The 17,941-nt window shown below is 36.0% G+C and overlaps 2 protein-coding genes across 2 annotated transcripts in view; both read left to right on the forward strand.

The window, feature by feature from the left end:
* Positions 1-4,492: 4,492 nt before the first annotated feature.
* Positions 4,493-7,262, forward strand: or129-1 (odorant receptor, family H, subfamily 129, member 1). Its single transcript, XM_036215016.1, has one exon. The coding sequence runs from the start codon at positions 4,511-4,513 to the stop codon at positions 5,447-5,449; it is 939 nt and encodes a 312-aa protein (XP_036070909.1). The 5' UTR covers positions 4,493-4,510; the 3' UTR covers positions 5,450-7,262.
* Positions 7,263-8,082: 820 nt separating this feature from the next.
* p4ha3 (prolyl 4-hydroxylase, alpha polypeptide III) overlaps positions 8,083-17,941 on the forward strand; it is an 11,772-nt gene continuing 1,913 nt past the window's right edge. Inside the window, exons 1-11 of the mRNA XM_024276538.2 lie at positions 8,083-8,745; positions 10,649-10,803; positions 10,910-11,133; positions 11,872-12,021; positions 12,105-12,156; positions 12,250-12,407; positions 13,980-14,156; positions 16,451-16,515; positions 16,623-16,782; positions 16,886-16,948; positions 17,103-17,171. Of these exons, the coding sequence (XP_024132306.1) occupies positions 8,558-8,745; positions 10,649-10,803; positions 10,910-11,133; positions 11,872-12,021; positions 12,105-12,156; positions 12,250-12,407; positions 13,980-14,156; positions 16,451-16,515; positions 16,623-16,782; positions 16,886-16,948; positions 17,103-17,171 (1,461 nt within the window). The 5' untranslated portion in view covers positions 8,083-8,557. The remainder of the gene's footprint in view (positions 8,746-10,648; positions 10,804-10,909; positions 11,134-11,871; positions 12,022-12,104; positions 12,157-12,249; positions 12,408-13,979; positions 14,157-16,450; positions 16,516-16,622; positions 16,783-16,885; positions 16,949-17,102; positions 17,172-17,941) is intronic.

The raw sequence follows: 17,941 nt of genomic DNA on the forward strand, positions 1-17,941 counted from the left end.
CAAAACTGCAATCAAACGTATTTCCGCAGGAAATGCAATTTTCTCTAGTTATTATTATTATCTATTTCCCTTTCAGGGTCACGGGAATACGAGCCTGTCTTGGGTAGGTGAAGGCCTTGGACAGGTTGCCAGTGTGTCACAGGCACACAATCACTGCCACATAGACTCACACATGCACACCTATAGGGACACTTTAGAGAAACCAATTAACCTATGAAGTATGTTTTTTGAATTCAAGGGTAAGTCGGAGAGCTCGTAGAAAATCCACCCATGCACAAGGAGGACATGCAAACTCCACATAGAAATGTCTCAGCTGGGATTCAAACCAGGACCTTCTTACAGTGAGACGAGAGCGCTAACCACTGCACTTGGCAAGGACTAAAAAAAAAGCTAAATAGACAGAAGTTTTATGTAAAAAAAACAACTGGTTGATTTAAAAAATATACCTGGTTTTCTTGTGGAATATGGGAGAGCGCAAAGAAAGAAAGCTAAACTGTCAAGCATAATGTGAGCACAACATAAAGCACAAAAAACAAGGAAATAAATTGCTACTTTAATCAAGTTTGTAATGAATCTTTCCCGACAATCTTTAGATCTGCAAAAAAAAAAAAAAAATAGCCACATCAACAAGGGCAACATCGGTCGTTTTCTGGGCTTTCTTTCAGAGTAAACATAAAATTGAGGTCAACAAAACTGTTGACAGGAAACCTTGAGAAATCAAAAAACAATAAAAAACATGTTTTTAAACTTCATTTAAAATTTTTCATTCTATTTCTTTAAATATTGATATGAAATTTGATCAAATATTATTGTAATGACCCATCTATAGATTGATGATAGTTTAACATTTATTTTTAAAACATAAAATTTTCATTAAAACTCATTTTACTCCAATTTAATTTGAAATTTCTTTGCTCTGACAATTTTTACCTTTTTTGTGTGGAAATAGCTTTTTTTCCACATTTTCATGAGTTGTTTATTTCAAGCTTGTTTCCCTGGAGGCCTGAAAATCTGTGATTTTCTGGACTGGATCTGTTTGGAATCAGAAGCGGCGTGTTTGTTTTGGACGGATTCTGCTCCCGCCCCCCTGCAGTCCTGATGACTGACGCAAAGCTTGACGTAAAGACCTGGCGAGACCCACACAGCCGCTCTCAAAGGTTTCATTTGTTTGTCACACGTTGCCTAACTGAGCTTTGGAGCTTTATGTTAATAATCAGCTCGTGTTGAGGAGTTGAAGGGACCTGCCCTCAAACTGAGCCGCAGTTTGCAGAGACACAAAAGCCCTGCGTGCACGTTTAGTCAACAGAGACGGCGGCGTCTCGGTGGATTACATCACCAGCTTCAAAAACAAAGCTGCTTTTTTCACATCTGTCCTGGGCAGGAGTGTGACACTGACTGAAAATAGAACACAGTGCATCAGATATCTGGGTGAGAAAAGTCCAGAAAATCCCAGCTGGAATTAAAGTTTAATCAAAGATGTTAAGGTATTAAAATATAGTTGACACAAAAGCATTAATATTAAAGGAGCTGCACTTAAATGTGCATTTCAAAGGCTAGAGTTATGAAACAAACACCTGCTTCCCTTTGCTTAAATTATTGAAGCTTATTTAGTCACAGTTGTGCTTAACCAAGTCATCACTGTCTGACACAAACCACAAACTGATTCCCTGACATGTGACTAACAGTAACACGTTTTCTGCAAGTGTGAAACTTCAACATCAGAACATGCTGTGAATGAAAAGAAAAAAAAGTAAAACCTTATTTTGTTTTTATAGCAAATTAAGAAATACAATCTTATTGATTATTGTAGCAGGATGAACTATATTTAATTATTAAATTATTTAAATGTTTAAAATCAGTCCATATTTATATTGGAAGGAAGAAAACAAACATGTTGTTATGGCTGACGTGTCCTTTTTTTTTTTGGTAGAACCAGAGTTAAGCGGTGAAGTATCTTTGACCTTTAGTTAAGTTTTATTTACTTTAATCTGCAGGTTGTTTTTATCATGCTCACTTTTTATTATAAACTAACTTAGAATATTGCTACGTTTTTATAGTTTTTGTTTCAAACATCAATTTTAGAGATTCTAAAATTGATGTTTTGTGAGATTGTAAAATTATGGCTTTTGTGTTTCTAAAAATAAAGATTACAGCCAGTGTTTTCATTGCACATATTACTGCAGATGTATTACAAGATTTTTTTAAACATTTTTAAAAATCTGGTTTGAGGAGGTGAGGGCTTCATCCACTAAGATTTAATTTTTTTAAAGAAAAAACTAAAAACTCATTGATTTAGCTAAGTTTTTGCATATTTTAATCTGATTTGATGTTTTTTCCCTGTTTGTTTTTATAGAATGTATATGTGTTGGTTTTTATTTTTACTATCCTTTATATTATTATTATTATTTATTAATTTTTTTTACGGAAAGCACTTTGAGGTGTTCTTTAGCAGGAAAATGAATTCTAAATAAAATGGAATTTTAATTTAATCATCATCATCTGAACCTCACAGAATGAGGGCCACCGTATCAAAACTACAAGCTTTTTTTCAGGAACCCTGCTTTAAATGAAATCCCAAATGATAAACCTACAACTTTAGTAAAAGTCTGTCAGGAGTACAGAGGCACAAACTCTATCTGCACCCTTAAGGTGCAGCAGGTTTGGGTCAACTGAATCTTAAGATATCATTTAAATGATAAAAGAATCATTTAAAGAATCATTAAACCTATTTTTTTTTTTTCTTAAGTCGACTATACATGTATGGCTCTCTTACATGTAGGCTGAGTTCAAGCTGGACAAAAGCTGAACAAACATAGAAATCGTCTGAATTCAGTTCAGATGTTAATATTTTGCACATTACAATATTAGACACATGCTACCGCAAAAAGAGAGGAGACATTAAAGTGATTGATTGAAGATTCATTATTGTGTTATGTTGGTTTACAGCAAAAATTAAAAATAAAAAAAAATAATTTTATTTATAGGGATTATTTATGGAAGATCTTTTTAATCCTGAGGATGGATTGAATCTATCAGAGGAAAATCTTGTTAGATTTTCTGGAGGTAAATGCAGAGAAGTCAGATTGAAATTTGAACATGTTGAAAGGGGGAACAGTGATAATATTGGAAAAAGGATGCTGAGGATGGAGCTACTAGAAGAGGAAAACCAACGAAGAGCTTCATGGATGTAATGAAGAACGACATGAGGAAGGTTTGCTTGAGGAGGACAACTACAGAATAGGATTAGATGAGGGCAGATTATTTGATTTTTTTTTCGTAAACGGAACAGTTGAATGAGAGAGTAGAAAAAGAAGCAAACATATGTTGTCTTGGCCTCCATTATTGATGAGCTAATGGTCTCATTAAAGACCCACTCCAATGAAAATCATGTGCTTTTAACATGTTCTTGTGGCATTTTTCTCATGGTGGACAACATATATAACAATAAAGATAATTAATCTTGAAATCACATTTCTGATTTTTTAAACCATCAAGATTAAGTAGCAAACTAAAAAAATGCCATTTGGAAAAGCCTAAAGCAGTGATGTAGGTGCTTCAGTTGGCAAGCCACCATCTTCATGCTCTGCTCTATTCTGATGCATCTACTATTTTACAACTAGACAAATGTGTATCTTCATTTTCCTCATCTGATCTGACATCTGGCTTAAATCTGTATGTCTGAATAGCTCCACTGGCTGGCTTACAATACACCAACAGTTCCACTCACAATGCAGCGCTGAATTTCTAATGAACTATTGTAGCTCTGCAGAAACTGTCTCATGAAATAACAGTTTTTTTTTAAATTTTATCTCTTATTATTGTCATTTATCTTTATCTTTTTCTTCTTATGTTTTGTTTATTTATTTTAATTGTTTATGTTTTGTTTTTTTGCACCTATTTTTTTCTTGCCTTATTTACACATGCGAGCGTAACACACCAAAGCTAAATTCCCTGTAGATAGACTGTACTTAGCCAGTAAAGCAAATTAGATTTACATTAAAAGGGCATAATAAGAATTAAAAGACCACAGATAATACTTTTACGAAATATCAAAAAATTATCACATTATCAAAATATTACAATGTGTAATAATACTTTTGTTGTATATTTTTGCAACTGTGAAAAATAGACTTTAAAAAGGAATTTAAAGAAAAACTTTGCAAAACTTTATACAAACCTAACTTTACTTGGATCCTCACATTAGTTAGTCCCTTTTTCCCCAATAGAGTTTGATGCTGATGAGAAACGTGTCACTCAGTGATGAAAGCAGGCGTCTCTAGAGGGATCAGGATGCTGCACACACACTGGACTGTGGCCAAACCTTTTATATAAGAAGATGAGAAGGTAAATGTTCACTGAAGATATGCTTCATGAAGACATCTTCAGGTAAGAAGATCTTTGTAAAAACATTTTTTTCACATTTACTATAATTTTTTTAAAACATTCATTTTGTATGTTAGTTTAACTGTTTTTTCTCCTATACAGGTTTGCTGCAGTTCTCAGCTAAAACATGCAGAATCTGACTGAATTTTCTGTCAATGCAACTTCTCCAAACAGTCTGTCTGTGATCATTAAGGTGTGTGTGGTTATCCCTCTATTCTGCCTCTTCCTCTGCTGCATCCTCATCATGCTGCAGGTCTTTGCCTCTAACAGGCAGTTCATGGAGACCTCTCGTTATGTCCTGTTTGCTCACATGCTGATCAATGACACCCTGCAGATCCTGTCCTCTGTGCTGCTCTTCCTCTGTGTCATGGCTCAGGTGAAGTTTGCCATGGTGCTCTGTGTCCCCCTGCTCGTTATTTCCACTGCTACTTTCCAGAACACCACCCTGATCCTGGCTGCAATGTCACTGGAGCGCTACGTTGCCATCTTCTACCCCCTGCAGCGTCCGGCCGCCTGGCGCTCAGAGCGAATCTGGATAACGGTGGTGTCCTTGTGGTTTGTCAGCTTCGTCTTTCCCATCATCGAGTACGCCATGAAGAGTGGGAACCCCGCCGTGTTGGGCCTCACAACCCCAGTGCTGTGCAAAGTCGCTGCCATCAACTCCTCTTTCATCCAGACGCTGTTCAGAGCCGCCGTGAGTGTGCTCTTCTTTGCAGTGGTGGCCTTCGTCATCCTCTTCACCTACGTGAGAATTCTACTGGAGACCAGGAAGCTGAGGCAGGACCGGCTCTCTGTGAAGAGGGCCATGCACACGGTGCTCCTGCATGGCTTTCAGCTGCTGCTGTGCATTCTGGCTTTCACCGGCCCCATCACTGAGACCCTCGTAGTGCTGCATAAAGTCTGGACGAGGGAGGACATCGCCTTTTTTAACTACTTCTGCTTCATTCTGGTCCCGCGTTTCCTCAGCCCGCTCATCTATGGCTTCAGGGATCAGGTTCTCAGGAGGCACATGGTGAAAAACTTCCTCTTCTGCACTAAAACTGTCAAACCCTTCTTCAAGCAATGACTTAGTTTTTGTACACTTGTAAAAAAAATGTTTTACTAAGTTTAATTAAACAAACACATTTTCAAAATTTACATCTATTAAGATGAGTACCTCTTAGGAGAGCAGTTTTTTTATAGGTGAAAAAGGTTTGTGAAACTTGAGAATATCAGCAAATTTTAAATTAGTTAATTTAACGGATCAATTTGTGTATATATGCAATTAGAAGGACTTTTTTTTATTGTAATATGGTATTAGCAAGAAAATGAGGCTGGATTAAACTGGCTTCTTGTGTGTAATGTTCCTTAGAAAATACTTCAAGAATGTGTCTGTTTACCTGAAACGAGCTCAAAAGGGAATTAAATAAACTAAACATTGTCTAGCTGTGTCTTTGCCAGTTTAAAGTAACCAAAAAAAAAAAAAACTAACTTGGACCAGGCTAAAATGTCTAGAATTTGATCATTTAAACTAAAGAGACTTTAAGAATTGATTCAAACCCTTCTCTGTGACGTCTTTTTGACCTGATCAGCTCTTTTTCCAGTCTGTTAACCATCAACCAGGCTGCGGATCCGTTTCAGCAACACTGACAAACATTACTCAATGGTGTGAATGACTTCTAGGTGAACCGAACTGCAGCTCCCTGGTTTTCTTCTGTCTGGATGTGCAGTTTTTGCTGAAAGGTGGTCAGAGTAATTTAGGTAATCCGTTAAATTTAAACATTCAAAATCGATTATATGAACATGTCATTGTTGATTATAATGAGTGTGAATCGTGATGGAGGCTGGTGTTTGTTTGAATGTATGCTTTGCTCCGCTGGTGCTTAAACTGCAGGTCTCACTATGGAGGCCTTTTTCATCTTGTAAATGAAATATTTTCTCCAAACACAAAGATACTTTGTTCCTTTCTTGTAATAATAACAGTCATCGTACAAAAAAAATAATTTAAGCAGTTTTATACAACAAGACTGTATCTACATCTGACTTTTTGCAAAAATATTTGTAGGGGTTTAAATTGGGCCATAAAAAAAACATCCTATTCTATAATGAATTAATTTATTTTTATGATGATTCACAAAAACTTCCGTTTTGTGGCTCTCATCCAGAGTTTAGCTGAATTTTTTTAAAGAAAATCGTTGAAGCATATTCAAAACTACCCTATGAATCACATGCAAATACTTCTGTACTTTTTCAAAATAAAATCTATTCTTGTCAGCATAATTTCATTAGGATCTGTTTAGAAATTTTTAAAGGAAAATTTGAGAAAAATGTTTTTTTCACATTATTTTCTCTTAGTATGTTTAAGGGACTGGACAATGTGCAGTAAAGGCATTATGTGCTGATGGAGCCTTACTTAAAAAAGCATAAAGTTGTTGTCATGTCTGATTGAACTGAGCTGAACTCCCTCACTACTTTCTTTGAGTTTACATATTAACCCAGAAGAAGAAGACAGCACTCTCATCTGGCGATCAACTGTAACTACAGCACACGAAGCAAAATGATTCGTGGGTGTATGAAACTTTCAGATTTTAAATGGATCATGTCATTTAAAAGAATCTTTGAAGTTTAATATAAATGTTTTCCCCTTAAATCTACAACCTTCAAATGATTTTTTTCATAAACTGCCAAAAATACACGATCAACACACTTAGTAGATGGATATTTGTTCTTTCATTTCTGTTAAACCTGAAATTTCCACGTTGGTTTCTTTTTGTACTTGTAAAATATTGTCTTAAAGTCAGTTATTAATTATTCTTAATTTGTTATATGTAAAGCACAGAAGCAAGTGCTGGTATCTAGACAATGGATCAAAACGAGACAATAAACCACTTTTTAAATAATTCATGTATCCTTTTTTTCCCTCTTCTTTCCATTGCTGGTAACTTTCAGTCATCTTGCCTCTTTAGTTCACTAATATTAAGGTTATTTTGGTTAGTGTAAGATTAAAAAAAACAAAAAACTTTTGTCTATTCTCATTCACAATCATAAATCTGGATCTCAATCCATTTTCATTGTTTAGTTCTAAAAACAACTCCATGGGATCCTGGAGATCACTGAAGTACAAACAAAGAGAAATACAAACTATTTATATATATTATATATATTATTATATATTAATATATTTGAATAGACCTAAACCACTGACTGTATGGTACAAAACGTGTACCCTCCTGTGTTGGAGATGAGAAAACTAGAGTAGGTGAAACGTTTGAGGCCTCACATTTTGAAACCTCCTGGCTTTTTTGAAGCATGATGCCAAATGTTTTCTAATCTTTAAAATGAATCAGTGTCAATTTCAATCAAACATTGTGCTTTTTAAGTAAGGCAAACATTTACATTGATTGTATGTTGTCTTAATAAAAAAAAAATGTCCAGGTTTTTATTTACAAAATGTATTTATGTGGTTGACATAAATAGGTTTAGTGAATACAAAACAATGTATTTGGTTAGATAGAAACCATTAGTGTTTCTGAATGGAGCGGAACAGGGAGCCTGTGGCTGTGAAGCTTGTGTGTCACAACTACAATCTTCTACAACTGTGTTTTTTTTTTTGTTTTGTCTGCCCCTGATTCAACAATGTGAATAAAGAAATGCTCAGAAATTCTGTTTTAACCTTTTGTTCATATGCGTCTTCTATCATGAGAAAAATTGTGTTAAAAAAAACACAAAAACATTAAAATGAAAGAAAGAAAAGGAACTAGGACACCGTAGTTGTTGTACATAATGTTTGCCAGCAGATGTCGCTACAATTCCAGAATTAATTAATTGATTTTGGGTTTAAATTAGGAAAAGCAAATATCCGTGCAGTTTTAAAATTTAGCTTATTAAAAGCTGATTAAAAATGCAACTTTGATGTTAGCCTACTTTCTTTTTAGGGGAAGTTTTATTAAAGTGACTAAATTAAGTGTTTTTTTTTCTCCCCAAGAAGAAAAGAGTTATTCACAATTTTAACGCAATTAAGCTCCTATGGCTATAGAAAAAAAAATATATTAATTTGGATTGAGATCGAGTTTCACAAGAAGAAGCTGATCTGAGATCAGGAGGCAGCAGCTGGCTTTAAGGAAACTCGGGGAAAAGCTGCAGACGGGAGGACCAAAAACCGACAGAGGGAAGAGAAAAGATTGCTCCTTCAGAGATGAAGCATCCTGAGAAAAAGTGTCTTCTTTGGGCTTTTGCGATCGCAGTTCTGCTTCTCAGATGTGGAGCAGAAATGTTCACTTCTCTGCAGAACGTCAAACAGCTGATTAATGTTGAACGGAAACTAATGGAGAACTTGAAAACCTACATTGACTATGAGCAGGAAAGACTGGAGGACATCAAACGGTAAGGAATTTACACTTTTAAGAAAAAGGTTCAGTGTCAGAAATATTTAGTCTTGAGTTACAGTCTGAACCATATGAAATGAATTAATCTGGGCTTTTAAATGCTTTACTTTTCTAAATGATGGAAGCTAAAAAAAATAAAAATGGGGTTTGTTAATATATTAAGTAACTTTTTAAAATACTTCTAATTTCAGAAGAGCTCTGCATTTCTTTAATATTTTAACTGCAATTACCTACATTTGTGTTGCTTTAATATGTATATAATAAGTGTGTAACAATTAAGCTATTTATCAATTAGTCAATTTCTATTTGATCCAACCAGATTGACCTGTCTGAAACAAGGTGATAATTGAATTGACCTTAACCATTAAAAATAGTTTCAAAATTAGATAAAGTGATCATCGATGAGGTAAATCGGAGCAAAAATTATCAACCGTCATTACAGTCCTCTATGTGGAAACACTGAATTTAACATGTGATCATACAATGTGGTAGAATGTTCTAATAATATTCCGTTTGTATTATTTTGATGTGGAAAAACAGAGTGGGCTGGACCTTATGAAACTAAAATGTGAACAAATTTGCTTTTAATTCTTGTTTTCTTGTCTGTTTATACACATATTTAAATTACACTTGATTATCTTGCAAGAAATACAAGGAGTCTGGAAACGTCTTGAAACGGCCTGGGGCCCGTTTCAAGAGGCAGGTTTAACAAATTCAGAGTTCCAACCTGTACTCAGAGTTGACTGAGTCAGAGTTTGCAAACTCAGAGTTATAGGTTTTAGAACAGCTGAAAAGATAAAAATGGGAAACGCCAGACATTCAACTCATAACCTCAAAATCCTCTCCCAACATAAATAATATTCCCTCCGGATTAATCCAGCCTCCTCATCTACGGGATCCTCTATGAATGGACATGCTATTTTGGTTTCAGTGTGGCAGAAACGTACAGAATCTAATGTGAATGTTCTCAAAATGTTAATGAGGAAGTCCAATTTGAACATCCTTCACTTTAAGAAGGGGCAGAGACCACAGGGAAGTTTCATAATGGAAACCTGCGCCAAACCAGGTTAGTTTCACAGAGTCATTTGCCATAGTCATTAACTATGTTAATTTAGTGTATGCCGCTTCGTGAAATGGGTTCGGTTTAACCCACTTTCACAGGTTTAAGGTACCTCCGTTTCTGAAACCAGAAACTCAGTTTTCCTTAACTCGGAGTTCAAGAACTCAGAGTTGAATCATGTCTCTGCACTGTTCAGTACCTGGTATTTATCTCTCTGTCTTTTTGCTAAAGATGTCCTGGATCCATATCAACTATGAACCACTGGATATGAATCAAATGCTAAAATAAATCATTACACCCCTAGTATTTAACGTATCTGTAGAAATAAGGAATTACAAGCTATTTATACATAGCATAACCATAATCCAAATACGTGTGAACTTGAATGTGGTCAAATAATCTAGACTCTTTTTATTAATGAGCATGTCACTGTGTAATGTGAAATAACGATTGTTTCTTGAAAAATTGATCTGCAATGTGTTGGGATGATTGCTGGATGACATGAAATTATATTCTGAAGATTATCCATGTCTATTTCATATATGTTACATGATATTAATGCTTACTTAAACCAACAAGCACTTGAATTTGTTAATTGAAAGAAATCTGCATTTGGGATTATATAAATTCCCACTCATTTTAAAGCAATAAATCAAGCTCTACTTGACTTTAGTTAATAATAATAATATATTTAATGAATCACGTGACTTGAGTGTGTTGTTGTTTTTTCTTGAATCAATGCATTTCATTATTTCTGAGTTTGATTTATTTTTCTTGTATTGTCTACAATCAATGCTTGAAATAGACCAAATCAATCAAAATAATCTAATCTTTCTGGCAGTTTTTATGCCAAAGTGTCGAGTCTCCACACAGAGCTTTATAATAGCCCAGCAGCCGCGATGGCAAACCCACTGGTGTCCTTCACCCTCATCAAGCGCCTGCACTCAGAGTGGCTGAACGTCGTCTACAGCAACGAAGCCCTGGAGAACCTGCAAGGTTGGTTCTCCGACCTTCATCCCCCACAAACACATCAGGTTGGAACATCAGATTAATGCAGGTGTCTCGACCAAACCATTTCCTGTTCAGGCTGTCTTTTGTCCAGCCCTCAGGTCCGGCTATGAGGAAGAAGAGGCCGATCTGCCCAAAATGGAAGATCTCCAGGGGGCTGCAAAGGGGCTGATGAGACTGCAAGATGTGTACGCGCTCCAAGTTTCCAGTCTGGTCAGGGGGCTTTTCCGGAGAGTCGCTGATGGAAAAGCGACAGATGTTTACATGCCTGTTGTGTCAACCCTGCTGTCCGGTGACGACTGTTTTCTGGTTGGAAAGGTCAGTAACTTTAGATATAGCCATAAAATTTGACATTTATTAACAGCTGGAGCAAGTTTTGAAACTTCACTTTTGAAAACAGCTATCTTTGTAAAAACAACACAAAATGTTTCAAAGGGATCAGAATTTAAGCTTTAAAGCAAAAAAATAATCTTCAAATAAACAGCAATAAAAGCAAATATCATACTGCCTTAAAGAGAAGGAAAAAAAGGCAATATAGTGGCTTTTGTCCCATAATAATGATCCTAAACACATCATCTAATCTTCAGAGCTCAAAGCATTTTTCGGACTGGCACGTTTGGAATAGGCTGTAAAACATTGTGGAACTGTGAGTACACATTTCCCAGACTTCAGGACTGATTTCCTGTGTGAATAGAAGTATCCTATGATACAAAGTTAATGGAGAAGTGGTTGGAAAAAAAATCTCAGGAAAGTTTTCCTCATTTTGTTCCAGATCTGTCAGGGCTTTTGTGGTGGAAACCCAGACAGAAGCTTGGAAAAAATGGGTTTCTTCCCATGATGTGGTTCCTATTCACATGGATAATGCATTCCATTGTTCCTGTTCAGACAGAGTTAATGCAAAGACTAGGAAATGTGGGTGGCTGACATGTTTTTGGCCAGAGAAATCATTATACTTCACTGCAAAGCTAAAGGGTTTAGTGAGTTTTTCTGACACTACTCCTGTAGAGACACTAAAATAAGTGAGTGTACTGTTCACATAAAAACACTTTTTTGCAGGTGGCCTATGAACAAGAGGACTATTATCACTCTGTGCCCTGGTTAGAAGAGTCGGTTCGTCTCTTCAGATTAGCAGGAGGAAAGTGGAGTCCTGAGAATGAAGGAACATTAGAGGATGCTCTGGATCACCTGGCTTTCTCCCATTTTAAAGTAGGTTGACTTACTTTCAGAGCAGAAAACATTTTTTTAAGGATGGTTGGTTGAACTTTCCTAAAGTCTTCTATGTGATTCAGACAGGGAACATCTCCTACGCTCTGAGTCTATCCTATGAGTTACTGCACTACGGTAAAATAATACAGCGCTTTGCCATCTGCTCTAAATCACTGCAGATTCTGAAAAAAAAGCATATTTATCTTGTCTTTTTTATGTTCTTCTCAGATCCAACAAATGGAAGAGTTTTGCTGAATGTTGAGAAATATGAGAAGCTGCTGGTTGCTGCAGAAACAACCAGAAGTGTTGGATTGAGAAGACCGACCTCCACTTATTTAACCACCAGGGATGTTTATGAAAGACTCTGCCGAACTCAGGGCTCTCAGGTATTTGTTAAGATTAGATTAGATTAGATTAGATTAGATTAGATGAAATAAAATTAGATTAGATTTTATCAGATTAGATTAGATTAGATTAGATTAGATTAGATTAGATTAGATTAGATTAGATTANAGATTAGATTAGATTAGATGAAATAAAATTAGATTAGATTTTATCAGATTAGATTAGATTAGATTTGATTGTGTTATATCAGATTCAATTCTATTATACATTATTAGATTAGATTGTTTTATATCAGATTAGATTAGATTGTATTGGATCAGAATAGGACAGATTCGATTAAATCAGAACAGATTGGGTTATATTAGATCGGATTAGATTTAATTGGATTATATGAGATGAGTTTGGATCAGATCAGATTAGACTAGATTGGATTGGATTGAATCATATCAGATTAGAGTAGATTGGATTAAATTAGATTAGATTTATTTCAAGTAATCAAAGCAAATGTAAAGCATGTTCCATACAATCAACAGAGGTTTATTACATCCATACAAAAATATTGCTTGAAAGGGAGTGGGAGAAAGCAAATTTCTATAATCCCACCCCGACTCTGCATTACAATTTTCTTTGCATGAATTATCAATATTCTGTTAATAACTTATAATCAGATATTTATACCTTACCATCACAGATTCAGATCATTAAGAATCCTTTACTATGTAAGTAGATATATACTATTTCAGATTTCATCATAGTTTATGTAGAAAATGATCAAAATTTAAAAAATCAAGTATCAGAGATCAAAAGAAAACATGCTAATTTTTTTTATTCGGAAATTCACAAGTGTAAATCCAGTATTAAAAATCAAATTCCTATCCTATTTTCATCAGAAAAGTCATTAACATGAGTCACAGCAAAGGCCTTAGTTTAAATCTCTGAGCATTTTTGACTCGGCTTTGGTTCTATACATGGTAGTATAATGGATGACAGTATGGTTTCTCACTTTTTTGGCTGAGTTGAACACTTTCAAGAGCCTGAATATGGTAGCTTCGGAAAATTTCTGACATTTCTTTAGATCATTAAAATACACAGAGGACACTGAAACATGCTGTTCAACATTTGGTAAGAAAAATAGAGAAATATGCGCTAAATGTGGCAATATATTATGTGTGATATTGATAAAAAATTTGTAAAATGCTAATGTAACTCAAATGCATTATTATATAAGTTTGAATGGGATGCTATGTACACTGCCACGAATTTGTGGTTGAAAAATATTTGAGAATTCAGTGCTGGAACTAAGCCAATCAAGAATGTCATTGTTTTTTCCAACACACACTAAAAAGTGCAAGAAAGATTGCTTATTACTTATTATGCAAGTTCACCATAAACTTCTAAGAAGCAAAAATAGAATGGTAATCCTTAGAAATTTTTCCCAAAAATTTTGAAAATTCTATTTTTTTGGTGTAAGACTTTCATTTTCACACCAAAACAGTCAAAGGGCTATTGCGTGGGAGCAAAACATGGTGGGAGTAATTGCACGTGACTGAAAAAGGACAATTACTCTTGTTTGGTCTTGTTTATGGATATCAGATGCCTGTTTCTCCTAACAGCCCATCCATTTTGAAAACCCCAGATTATACTGTGACTACTTCACCAACAACAACCCAGCGCTCCTATTGCTGCCAGTGAAACGGGAGGTGCTGAGTCTGCAGCCATATGTGGTCCTTTACCACGACTTCATCACTGACAGAGAGGCTGAGGACATCAAGGGGTTTGCCCAGCCTGGAGTAAGTGCCTGTCACGTGCATGTGAAACATCCTGCGTGTCTGAGGTTTCTATCAACACTGCATCTGCAGTCAATTCAGTCCGATTCTCGAATGTCCACGAATCCAGACGTAGAGGTTTGTCAACACACTGCAGTGTTTTTCCACAGGAAGCATGAAGTCCTCATTACTGTAGCTTCATTCAGAGCTCAAGAATTGGAATTTTCATTAACATGCAGATGAAGTGTGGCTGGAAACTGTCTAAATTATCTTCAGCAATTTTTTTTTCATTTAAATTTTCAGCTGAAGTGTCAAGGTGGACCTTAGTGTAGGCCTCAGATGTAACAGAGATATTATGAGGACATTTTAAAAAATTCAGCGAAACTTAATGCAAACTATTTTTTTGTTGCTGTAGTAGAAAAGTCAAAAAATTCAAAACACAAGCTGTGACTCTGGAAAAAAGTCTAATCCATGTATTTTCGAATTAAAAGTTGGAGCTGAACCAAATGTTAAGATGACATAAACAGATGAAAACCTCCTTCAGTCACTGTAAAGGTCAATTTTTTATACTAGATGACGGTTGTTGGATTTATATGAAATCACATGTTGCCACACTGCTTTAACCTTATTGTGGCATTTTTTCCTCATTTTTGAGAACATTTATTTTGAAAAATTGCATTTCTGAGTATTTCTTTATTTACATTCTGGTGAATCAGGTGCAGACGAATAAATGTCATGTTGTGATGTTGAAGCTAACATTGGCGGGCCACAAGTTCCCTTCTCCGTTCCATTCTGATGCATCCGCTTGCATAGAAACAGATCCATAAACACCATTGTTTTTGTCCAAGCTGGCATCTGGCTCAATACTGTACAGCTGGATAGCTCTGATATTGCTCGCCATTTTTGTTGCACCCAAAATGTTAGGTTTGAGTTGTGAGGGGCTGTAAGCTAGAGCGTGTAAACAGATGGACAATGGGAAATGAGGGCATGCTACTCAGAGGTGAATTTCTAATGAACTCTGTAGAAACTGTCCTAAAAAACAACTCATGTTTTTTTTTATCTAGCAAACATATGGCATAAAAAAGGAATCATAAGATGATGGGAGTGAGACTTTAATGCAAATTAATAAGCAGTTTTGTCCATTCACTACTTGTCAATTATGTGATATTCTGAACTGTTAAGAAAGCAACAAAAAGTGTTAAATCCGTTCACGTAAAAACAAAGGAGCTTTCCTTTTTTGTTGTTTTTGGACCATCTGGGGATTATATTTTGTGAAGAGATGTAGAGCATCCACAGACACCTCACTAAAGACAGAAGGAGGACTTTGATCATAAAATAGCCTATATGAATCCTGTCTCAGAAGGACAAGACATGATTTCGCTCATTTCCCTTTTGATCATAAAACACATCCATAATTAGTTTTAGCCATTTAGCCAAATTTGCTCCGAAAGATTATTCTAACTTTTAAAATGACATAGATTCCCTTCCATATGCAAACAAATCCATCCATCCACTCCTGACAAAGTGTTTTTTGCAAGTAAGTTTTACTATTATATCTGCCAAGATTGACTGAAGCATAAAGGTGCCATGGGCACTTAAATCAAGACCCAAATATATGCAGCACGCGTTTAATTATTTTTAATAAATGCAGACTCAACATTTAGAGAGAAAAGCTGTGGGTATCATTGGCAGGTTTCTTTTTCCTACTGGAAAGACCCTGTGGAGGAGGAGTCGGTTCAATTCCAGTACAGCAGTGGGAAAACTGCTGTAAAAAACTTGGCCAGTATCCTCAAACTGTGCAAATAATCCTCTGTAGGTGGACTATCAGGGAGACTCATGTGCACGTTTGCTCCAAACTGAAAAGCGTGATGCCCTCAGAGCTCACAGATTGCTGACTCTAGGGTTTTAGGAAACATTTGGTGGGCGAGCTCAGTTGCGCCCCGGATGATACTTTTTTTTTTTTTTCCATCCTTTGCTCAGTTTGACACTTCTGCATTTATTTCGTCATGTTGTCAGTTTGTGGGCTGATTGAAAACAGGACTGTGGTTCTGAGCGGGATGCCTTGCAGGATCGCAGAATAAAACTGCACATCTGTTCCGAGTTACCCCTTACTTTACACTTCGCAAGTAATATAACAGCCTGAATTTTTATCTCAGTGGAAACAGATCATGTGAGGAATCCTTTATGAGGGTTTTTAGAAGATGACAAATGGTTTTTGTGGTTAATTTTTGAAACCCCTGCAGTGAGATACAATTATTTTACAATAATCCCTTTATATCCAGATTCATAATATTCATTTTTTTGTCTTTGCTTTCAAGTTGAGGAGATCTGTGGTGGCGTCCGGTGAAAATCAAACAACGGTGGAGTATCGAATCAGCAAGGGGTTTGAATGACTTTCAAATGCTAAAGCTTTAAAATCAGTAGAAGTTTATTCAAAAGTGCAGCTATTTTTGGCAAATTGGTCCTATGAAAAGTTTGTCTTACTTACAGTGCATGGCTGAAAGGATCAGAGAACTGCATCATTGGAAAGCTAGACCAGAGAATCTCAATGCTCACTGGTCTGAATGTGAAGCCTCCATATGGCGAGTACCTCCAAGTGGTGAATTATGGAATTGGAGGGCATTACGAGCCTCACTTTGACCATGCTACTGTGAGTAACAAAAGATTTTTGCTATTTACTTCTCATAGAAAGTACTAGAAACATTTATTTAATATACTTTCTTGTCTTTTTTTTATCTTTTTCTTGACACCAGTCGCCTTCCAGCCCCGTGTTCAAGCTGCACACGGGGAATCGAGTAGCGACCTTCATGATTTATGTGAGGGAAATTCTACTGTTTGTTTCCAAGACACGTACTAGAAGCCTATAAAATTTAATAGCATGAAAACAAATTCACAGCTTCTAAACTAAAAAAGGCCTTTCTCAATATGAGACAATATGACCTAATTCTGAAGTGACATTACTGTTCACAGCTCAGCTCTGTTGAGGCTGGTGGGTCCACAGCCTTCATCTATGCCAACTTCAGTGTTCCTGTCCTGAAGGTAAACTCACATCACCTCCATACAGCACTTAAAGACAATAATAAAACCATGGATGTAATCCACCAGGGCTACTCATTCCTGGTCCTCAAGATCTACCACCCTGGTCGTTTTCCAGATCTTCAAGCCCTGTTAGCTGTTGATATACTTCATCGGATGTCTCCAAATTCTGATTGAATGAACGTACCTGGTCCTGGTAATCAACAGCAAGCAGTACAGGTGGAGCTGGAAATCAGGCAGGTTGTTAGATCTAGAGGACCAGGAATGAGCACCCCTGTAGTAAACCATTAAGCTAATCAACAAGACAGTGCAAACCTTTATTAGCCAGGTGGCAGATGATACTCAAGATTTTACTTTACAAGCGGCAAATTTAGCCTCATTTGGTGCCTGATAATTGTTTGGACACCGCTTGCAGATCTATTTCTTAGTATTTTTTTCCCCTCTTTTATTCTTTCCAAACTGGATACCTAATGCTTGAGATGATGTAAAGAAAGTCATTTTGATGCAGATTTGTTTTATTTATTTTTTTCTTTGACAAATTTTTACATAATCCAGTAAAGTCAATAAAGTATGTTAATTTGGTCAATGAAAAACTATTAATTTATCCATTTGGAAATAGCAGTTTGTGTTTGGTGAGATCTGGAATAATAAGCATTCTAAGACCATCCTCCACCCCTCTACCTGTTTTTCCTCTAAGAGTCGGACTACCTGTTATGATCCTTGCCCCCCTTGTGTTTTCTACACATAGTGTTCATATCATTGTAATTAGAGCA

Source organism: Oryzias melastigma, linkage group LG13 (genome assembly GCF_002922805.2).
Source record: "Oryzias melastigma strain HK-1 linkage group LG13, ASM292280v2, whole genome shotgun sequence".
NCBI lineage: Eukaryota > Metazoa > Chordata > Actinopteri > Beloniformes > Adrianichthyidae > Oryzias > Oryzias melastigma.